We start from the raw sequence: 9,252 nt of genomic DNA, 5'->3' as shown, positions 1-9,252 counted from the left end.
CTTGACCCCGGCGGGGCGCCGCGACGGGGACCCCACGCATGCGCAGCGCCCGCGGCCGGGGCTGTGGCGGGCCGGGCTTCATTGTCCTCACCGGGACCTAACGTGGTGGTGTTTCAGCGTGTGTGTCGTCTCCCAAACCTTTCCACGTTATATCGTTAATGAAAAAAGAAAAAAAAAAAAGGCAAATAACATGCTCATGGCAGGAAACAGTTGATCTTTAAGGTCCCTTCTAATCCAAACCATTTTATGGATTTCCGTAGGAAATGGGGTAAAACCCGGACTGGATTTAGGCCGGAGTACGGAATGGGGGAAAACCCGGAATCGATTTCGGCCGGAGTACGGAATGGGGGAAAACCCGGACTGGATTTTTCTGGAGACTGGATTCCCACCCCCGAAAATAAAAAGAAAAAAAATGAAATGTTGAACTTCAAGATCTCAGAGGTCCTTTCCAACCTGGTTGATTCTATGATTCTATGTGAGTGGCCTAAAATGGAATAAACTATTTTCTGGTTGCAACTGCTCTGTAAAATACAATGGTAGACTGCATAATTCATACTTCGTTCTTTGCAGAGAAAGCAAAAAGTGTTCAAAAAAATGTTGTTTTTTTTTCTTAATCTGTGCTCCTTTATCTTAATCAGTATTGCATTTACTCTAGTAAACTGGTGAATATTAATTTCAGCTGAATTTTTCCATTGTCTGCTTGGAAATTATCACAGAATGGTTTGGGTTGGAAGGGACTTCAAAGATCATCTAGTTCCAAACCCTATGCTGTGGGCAGGGATGCTTCCCACTAGGCCAGATTGCTCAAAGCCCCATCCAACCTGGCCTTGAAGACTTCCAGGGGTGGGGCATGCACAACTTCTCTGGACATCCTGTGTCAGTGCCTCACCACCCTGACAGGAAAGAATTTCCTCCTAACATCTAATCCAAACTTACCCTCTGCCCATTTAATGCCATTCCCCCTTGTCCTATGCCATTGTAAAAAGTCCCTTTCCATCTCTCTTGTAGCCCCTTTAGGTACTGGACAATGCTATAAGGTCTCTCTGAAGCCTTTTGTTCTTAGCACCTGGAAAAAGGCTTTACAGGGTTGGTTTTGTTAGCACATTTCCTTTCTCACTAGCTATTGAGATGTTTTGCTTTTTGCTGTCTTGCTGTGGCTAAGAGATACACACTTTGCAGCCGACCATGTCTCCTTGCAGAGCCACTCTGCAGACTTGGAGAAGCCACATGTGAAGGAGATCGGAGCCACCAGCCAGCGCCAGAGCCCTGGTCGGGCCCTGTGGTAATCTCTGGGCAGAAACCACACCAGCTGCAACAGGAGGCAACGGGTCCTCCTGCCCAGCTGGGCAAGTGTGGTGCTCTTGCTGTGAGTTTTAGGAGTTCATGTTTTGATTTCACTGCTGACATTTTTGCTGGGTTTTTTGTCTGACTTAAATGCCAGATGAAGGGAACGAGCTGAGGTAGGTGTTTATGATGGACTTTTTATTGTCACAAAGAGCAGATGCACTTGATGAACCAGAATTGCATATAGGAGTGGGTGGCCTTTCTGTGGAAGAAAAGCATTTTCAGGGCTTGATTACTCAGACAGTCAGTGTCACCCCAGTTCTGAATGGAGGATGAGCTATTAAAATCCTTAAAATGTTGGTGATGAGTGCTTTTTTAAAATGTGTTATCTCCCATACTGGCTGTGCATTTCAGCTTCCCATTTCCCTCCTCTCCTAAGGCAGCTGGTATTTGCTTGAGCCAGTGGGATGTCACATATCCCCTCTTCTAGGAACTACAACTTCTTGCAAACCCCACTTCCCACAGCCTCTTGCAATGTTTTTGGAAAAAGAAATGAATCATTTATGATTCAGCCAGGGGGTGGCCAGGCAGCCCCATCATAAATCAGGGAGAGCCCCAGCTAAACTTTGGAGCTGTTAGAAGTTGAGGGAAGCATTCCAGGGCACGGCTCACTGTTATCTCAGGACTATTGTTAAAAGGTTTCCTTTAAAGCACCATAAATCCCAGCCTGTTATCAAAGCTCCTAAATTGCAGTTTAATTGAATTTCCCCTCTCCCTGTTCTTGTTGAGGGTGAGAGAGAAGGAGAACACACCATCAACACTTCCTGTGGGATGCACTGAACTTGTCTTGCTCCTGAACAAGCACTTGCTTTGATCTTCTCTGGGCTCTCTGAACACTCTGTGCATCCTGCTGGGAAACAAAAAATGCTGTCCTGGCGCCACAGATTCTCTACAAAAGGTGGAAGTGTATCCAAAACTGTCAGTGACTTGCACAGGGCTTGAGTGGTTAGATATTTGGGGCATGTTAGTGAACAAACAGTAAATATTAAGAGTCTCAAAGAGGGAAATTGATATGTATATGGTAAGTACTTAGTTAATTTTACAGTGGCTGGGCTGCATGACTTGTGACAAGCACTTAGGGAATCAGCCTGATTTTTCTAGAAAGCCTCCACGTGGGGTGTATTTACTAAGTCAGAAATTGAAACCCAAATGCATCTGCTGAGAAGGAGCAGGGAGAACACTGCAGATTGAGAAGAGGATTAAAATCGAAGGTGTCATTGCTCCCTGCTGCCTCCTTGTCTGGAGCTGAATGGAAGTGTAGTAGGATGGCTGGGGCTGGGGCTTCCCCTGATGTCAGGGTCATGGCACAGAGTGCTGACCTGTGGGGAGCTGCCCCCCTGGTGCAGGTGGGTTTAGATGCTGCTGGTTTTGACTGAGAGTGCCCTGTTTAGCCCCCTGCACCAGCAGGCTGGGGCAGGGGCTGTTCTGAGCTCCACAGAGAGGTTTCGATCACCCAGAACCCCCTGACACCGCCCCTTTTGCCACCACACCGCCCACCCCCCATTGCCAAGCCTGGCTGTTAGAGCAAACAGGTCTGCACCAACCCCTTTGTCCAAAGGTTTTTCCATAAGAAAAGGGAAGAGCTCAGAGTGAAGCACTCGGAGGTGCTCTGCTTTTAGTCTGGTCTGGGATATGAGAAGTACAGTTTTTCTGGGTGAAAAAATGTTGGAAAAATGTCTGTCCCAATGAATGCACATCATTCAGAGCTGTTCTCCCCCGAAGAGCAACAAAGTGGAGGCAGAGTTAAGGGAATAAAGAATAGACAATAAACATGTAACTTTTTTAAGATGAATAATTAAGTCTGGGAAAAGGAAACCTGTGCTCTGCAGGCTTGTTAAATCTGTAATCCTAACGACAGGGCACATGTCCACACCACCCCCTTCAAGTTACCTCCCACCCACTATACTTGTTTGTTGACTGCCAATAACCTCCAAGTGTGAGCAAGTTTAGTTTCAGCAGCCCCAGAGCTCTTTCTGCAGGGTCCCGGCTGGCAAAGAAGCGTGCTCTGACAGAGGGTGCTCACCAGAAGGTTGGTTCTCTTAAAGCATGGAAATGTTAATAACTTGTTAGCCTGGGAAAGTGGGATAATAGTAAGTAAAGTAAGGATTTTTTTTTTTCCTGCTTAGCACATAATTTAAATCAAACAATCTTGCAAATTCTACTTGGGGAAGGCTTTTAAAAAGCTATGCATGAAAGCTGAATTCTGTAGCAATTACCTTTTCTTTGCTGCTTTCTTCTGCTGACAGAATTGTATAACTGTGTTAAAGGAATCTGACTGGTACTTTACTCTCTGTTTAAACCGGGCTGTCCTGCCACGAGGTTGGATATTGATCGCTTCTATAGGTTGCTGCTTGATCTCCCTGAGTGTTTGCTGTCCCTTCAATGGGGTATGCTATTGGTGGCTAGAACAGCTTCATGCTGCAGTCTTAATTTTTACGGCTAAGAGATCTGTTTGCATGTTTGCAGCTAAGAGAGGAGAAAATATGTGAATACTGTGTATTTGTAAAAGTGTAGAGAGATTCACCACTTGTTGGTAGCACGGCTGTGGATCGGCAGAGCCCTCGAAGGCATCCCACGCTCACATTTCCCTCTGGACATACTTGGTACTGCCTCCAGCTGCATTTCCTTCCAACTCAGGACCTTCTGTGATTTCTGTGATTCACACCAGGCTTGCAGGCTGGTTTGTGCTGCCAGGTGAAGGCAGGAGTGGGATTTCTGGAGAAGCATGGGTTAATCCAGAGGGTGGAGAGTACTCCCCCTCCCCCAGCACCTCCTACTTAATTTCAGTTTCTATTCCGGCTTTTGAGCTCAGAAACTGCACAGGGAAGAGCTTAATTAGCCAGCACTGTTCTGCTTTTGCCAAGCTGCTGTTTCTAAGAGATAAAACAAACCATCCGAATTTGTAGAAAAAAGACTTCTTTTAAGTCTTAATAGATGTGAACAGGCAGTTCATCTTATCTAGAAAAACCTAGCCCCAAAGCCAGACTTTCTTTGAATTGTTATCTAAGACTGAATTGTTATCTAATGTTTTGCACTTTTTTTACTTGGGTAGGAGGACAGAAGCAGAAAGAGTAGTTATTATTATTATCATCATCATCATCATCATCACCACTATTATTGTCATTACCATAATTATTATCATTATTATTACTATTTTAGATCTGAGGCTTACTGGTTTTCAAGATTTACTTTCTTGCTTAACCACCAGAAGGCAAGGAGAGGGCATTAGACTTGGGACACAGCCTTGAGTTTCTGTCTTTTTGACTCTCTCTAACAAGAAACTGGAGATATGAGTTTTCTACAGTACCTCTGTTGCGTGGACCCTGGCTTTGGTACCAGGAAGTGAGACCACAGGTGCTTCCCACATGCTTTGGCCCCATGCCAAAGCCATCTTGTGTAAAATAAGCCAAGTTCAACAACTGAAATGCCCAAGTCATTCCCTTTAGCTTGGGTTCACTGCCCAGCCTGGCTTGGCTCAAGGGAAATCAGTGAGCTGCGTCTAAGCATTAGTGAAACCTTTCTGGGGTGGAGTGGGGAGTGCCAATGGCCTGGTGCTGTTTTGAAGGCTGGATAAAGTGGTAGAAAATGCAAAAGCATTGGAAGGACACAAATGCAGGTAAGATAGGGTTGTGCTTTATCACCTCCAGCAACGGCAAGAGAGCTGGGCAAAAGGCAGCCTGCTGAATGGTGATGGCCCACAGTTTGGTTGGAGGTTCGGACCAACCACAGGTTTTTCACTAAGTAACCTGTTTGCTGTTCCCCACCTGTCTCTTTCAGAAGAGCATCTAGGAATGGCCTCCCAGACAGTTGTGACGATCCAGCCACAGTATGGCAGGCCTGCTGCCTCGAGGTGCATTTGGCAGACGGGGCTGATGGACTGCTGCTCGGACTGCGGCGTCTGTGAGTGCTGTGGGAAGTCCCCTCTCCCGACCCTCATCAGGGGTGTGCTGCAGTCAGTCACACACCCTCGAGAGACACTTCTTGTCCCTACTGCTTGGCTTGGTGGTGCAATGGCTCCAGCCATGTAGCCTGGTTCTCCCAATTCTGAGCAGGCAGGCAGATCCTCACCCCCTGCTGTGTTTCTCCCCCTGCCAGGCTGCTGTGGGATGTTCTGCTTCCCCTGCCTCGCCTGCCAAGTGGCCGGGGACATGAACGAGTGCTGCCTGTGTGGGACCAGCGTGGCCATGAGGACCCTCTACCGCACCAGATACAACATCCCGGTCAGTGGGTAACCTGCCCCCTCACCCTGCTGCGAGGCTGAAAGGCGAGGTGCTCCCCAGGGAGGTGGTGGATTCACTGTCCCTGGAGGTTTTTAAGATGAGACTGGATGTGGCACTTGGGGCCATGGTCTAGTAACCACAGCGATGTTGGATCAAGGGTTGGACTTGATGATCTGGGTGGTCTTTTCCAACCTGGTTTATTCGATGATTCTATGGGGGATGAGCACAGGGCAGCAGTGCTTTCCCCTCCGCATTGTTTTCCCTTCCATATCCTGCATGATACCAGAGCACGGAACAGGAGTTGGGACATTCTCAGCTGAGCTGATCCCTGGGCTGGTATCCAACAACACACATAAATTGGACACAGCCCCTTCCCAGCTCCTTCACTGGAGGCACGTGTCCTGCCTTCAGCTGCTGCTGACCACAGTGGCTTGCAGAGCCTGGGCTGCTGCTTCCTCCTTTGATCTTTGAAAGATGGGCGAGATTAGAGATAATTGTGAGCAGATTAAAGAATAGATGAAATTGGTTATACAGGTAAGGATCTGTAATCAGATTTGGGAGAAAGGTGGACAGTACATATGTGAAGGGTTCACATCCTGCAGGGGGTGGACTGGTGCCATGCCAAGTGCAAATCACGTGGGCCCAAGTTCACGTTGCCCAAATTGTCTCTTTCTGTGTGCATTTTTGTCCCCAGTGTGAACCTCTGAAGCCAAAGGGTAAGTAGCAATCTGCAAACTGCACAAAGGACTCTCTTCTTCCTTTCCATAGTGCCAGGGGTTCACCAGCTTCAGTGTCTGCTACCCAGGATGCTGCAGCCAGCCAAGAAACAAAGGGCACACGACCTGGAATGGGATTAACATTTCCTTGGCTGGAACATGGCTTTTGGGAAGCCTCTGTCCCTAACTAATTTCTTCCTAACAGGGGTCCATTTGCTCTGACTTCTGTGTCACCCTGTGCTGCCCCGTGTGCTCCGTTTGCCAAATGAAGAGAGACATCAACCGCAGGAGGGAGCAGGGCATATTCTGGTAAGCTGGGGGTGCTGGTGCTGGTGCTGGTTTATAAAGCTGCCATCACACATGGCCAAAAGGTTTCCCAGAGTGTCTCCTACCGACACAGGGTTGCTGCAGTGGGGAAATGGCCATGGGCATGTGACAAAAGTGACCTGTCCTACAGCAAGATGTTGCTGAGAACCTCATGCAGGGTGGAGAGGGGAAGGAGTGGGGGACACACAGTGTGTGGTGAAGCACAGCCCTTTTCCCTGACACTCACCTCCTATCCATTGCAGATGGATCCACGCTGCATCCTGTGGAGCTGCTGGCAGGAGTTGCCACTGGCCTGGCTGTTGGGAAATGCTCCGTGTGGGGCTTGCCTTGATTCTAGTTGATTTCCCCTTCCCTGAGTAACACCAGCAATAAAGTTTTGAGTTTGTCTTCCTACCTCTGTCTATGTCACTCTTGTACCACCTGAGGGGACCTGCCCTTCTCCCGCTCCATCCACCTCAGCAGCCCCTGGTGCAGCTGAGATTTCCCTTGCCTGCTGCAGAGAAAGATCTTCATTAGTATTTTGTTATTCAATCAGCTTTTAGAAAGGATATATAATACATGGGAGGAGTCAGTGTTGCTCATTCAAGTTGTAGAAGCTGGACAAGTGGCTATGACTACAGGGTGAGCTGGGGCTTCCCGCAGACAAGTGACAACTGCAGGCCACCCAGTGCTGAGTTGCCCCTGCTGTGGTGGCCCGGGTGGCTGTCCAGGGCTGCTGGCCAGTCCCACCTTTCTGAATATAAAGGCATGGGGATTGGGGCTGCTTGGCACCAGCCCACCTCCTGTGTTGCAGAGACATGCTCCCCGACGGACTCTGAGCATGAATTCCCACCCACCTGCAATTAAAATCCTGGTTGGGTCATGGGTTGGCCATGGCCTGTCCATGGTCAAACCCTGTTGCCTTCCTGCATGACCTTTTAGAGTCCATCTGCCTGCACTGGGCTGTTAGCCCTGCACTCCTGTCCAGGAGGTGGAGGTTGCATCCACCCTCCCTCCATCACTAGAGAAACGCTAAAGGATTTTCAATCCCTGCAAATATTCCCCAGCTTCACTTTTTAAGGAAAGTGTGAGAATTTTTTGTCCCTTCTCTGCCTTCACCTTCACCACAAAACTTTTAAAGGGCAGGCAGTGGCTCTGTCCATGCTGTGGGGTGGGTGTGTGTGGTGGCACTCCCAGCTGCCTAAACCCCAGATGGCCCAAACAGTCTTATGGATGATCCCGGGCCATACAGAAAATGGGTTTTCAGCCTAAGAGAGGCAAAGGCCAGGAAAGTGGAGAGGAAGGGGAGAAAAAAGACCAGGCTGCCGCCTCATCCCAGCACAGCATGTTAAAATTTTGTAGATGTCCCTTGAGGCATCACCTGTGTCACCCAGTGTAGTTACAATCAGCTCTTGCTGATGTTCAGGGTTAATGAAGGAAAGGCACTGCAATTCCAGCAGAATATGGGTTAGGGCAGCACAGGAGCCTGGAAACAAACTGCTCTTCCCTGAAAATGTCTCCCAAACGTGGCATGTCCCACTGGGGCTCTGGGCCTGGGGAATACTGGGGTGGGGAAAGGTGAGGGTGGGCAGCAGAAGCCCAGCAGGAGCAGCAGTAGGTAGGCAGCCTGCAGCAAGGGAGCTGCAATTGCACAGAGCAGCACCTAAACTGGAGTCTGGTCTGTGAGTCAGAGAGCAGAGGTCGTTTACCAGAGAGTATATAAGGGATGACAACCAGGAAAAGGACATACGTGCTTCTGGGAGAAGGACCGCTTGGAAAGTATGTATGATATGGCTTTGCTTCAGTTGTGGTACAGAACTATGGAAATTGCTTGTGGCTGAAACGGTGGTGCTGGGGAAGGGGTGGACACAAAGGTGAGGTTTTCTGCCTACCTAGAAAACTACTTCAGAGCTAAACCATGGCATGCTGGATGCTGCTGACAGGCATCTCGACAGAAGTGGGCAGCAGGGGTAGAGGACAGCAGCTTTTTGCACTGTACTGTTCATTTGTGCGTATATACATGGGCCTATAAATGCTGCTTTGTGACCTTGGTTATGGGTGAAATGTGGCTGCATGCTCCTCAGAATTCTTTTGTTCCTGTCAGTTGTTTCAACACAGCTGGCGATGCCATGGAGCTGTAGAACTGGGGGCACCGCGGGGTGATAATGTTGGGTTTGCTGGGCCTGGGCCACTCTCTTGGGAGGTGATTGTGTGCCAGAGGCTTCTCCAGGCTGCTGCCTGCTCTGCACTGCAGCTTCCGTCTGTGCAGGGATGTGGTGTGCTCGTACTCGAGGAGGGGAAGGGGAAGCTCGTGGTCAGCCCTGCCTGCAAAGGGCACAGTGTGTGTGCGAGCACCACTTGGCTGCGTTTTTATGAGGTGCTACTATTGATCATGTTATCTGGTAGTGCAGGAGCAGCAGGGGAGGCTGATGGGGTCCTGCCCCTAAAACGTAACCTGCTGCTGCTCCTGTGCACATTTCTCCCTGTGGTCATGCCTGCTGCTGGGCATCCTTGTCCCTTCGTGGGAGCCCTGTGCTGTCCCTCCCTGGTGTCCCCACTGCACACTGTCTGTGGTCTGTCTCCTCCCTTGCCCCTCCTGGTTCCTGATTCTTAAATTGTAATGTGTCAAGACTCCTCGAAGGGGCTGCTTTTTTGGCATGCCAGGA

At 49.2% G+C, this 9,252-nt stretch overlaps 1 protein-coding gene across 4 annotated transcripts; it reads left to right on the top strand.

Moving 5' to 3' along the window:
• The first annotated feature begins 3,244 nt into the window (after positions 1–3,244).
• Positions 3,245–7,000, top strand: LOC116785818 (placenta-specific gene 8 protein-like). Of its 4 annotated transcripts, none has more exons than XM_032685850.1 (5): positions 3,245–3,373; positions 5,122–5,244; positions 5,440–5,564; positions 6,486–6,589; positions 6,850–7,000. In XM_032685850.1, coding segments are annotated over exons 2-5 (339 nt in total). In that variant the 5' UTR covers positions 3,245–3,373; positions 5,122–5,135; the 3' UTR covers positions 6,851–7,000. The 4 variants fall into 4 exon arrangements, with proteins under 4 accessions (XP_032541741.1, XP_032541740.1, XP_032541738.1 ...); XM_032685848.1 differs by lacking the exon at positions 3,245–3,373 and adding an exon at positions 4,839–4,960; XM_032685849.1 differs by lacking the exon at positions 6,850–7,000 and having other exon boundaries at positions 6,486–6,593.
• The last annotated feature ends 2,252 nt before the right edge of the window (positions 7,001–9,252 follow it).

This window comes from Chiroxiphia lanceolata, chromosome 4, assembly GCF_009829145.1.
Source record: "Chiroxiphia lanceolata isolate bChiLan1 chromosome 4, bChiLan1.pri, whole genome shotgun sequence".
NCBI classification, from domain to species: Eukaryota; Metazoa; Chordata; class Aves; order Passeriformes; family Pipridae; genus Chiroxiphia; species Chiroxiphia lanceolata.
Note: the sequence above shows the minus strand (reverse complement) of the source record. Positions and strands in the feature narration are given on the sequence as shown.

Coding starts and splice junctions, on each gene's coding strand:
- LOC116785818 (XM_032685847.1), top strand. CDS start 4,930: ATGCAAAAGCATTGGAAGGACACAAATGCAG. Junction 4,961..5,121: donor TTGGAAGGACACAAATGCAG/GTAAGATAGGGT, acceptor TGTCTCTTTCAG/AAGAGCATCTAGGAATGGCC. Junction 5,565..6,485: donor GCACCAGATACAACATCCCG/GTCAGTGGGTAA, acceptor TCTTCCTAACAG/GGGTCCATTTGCTCTGACTT.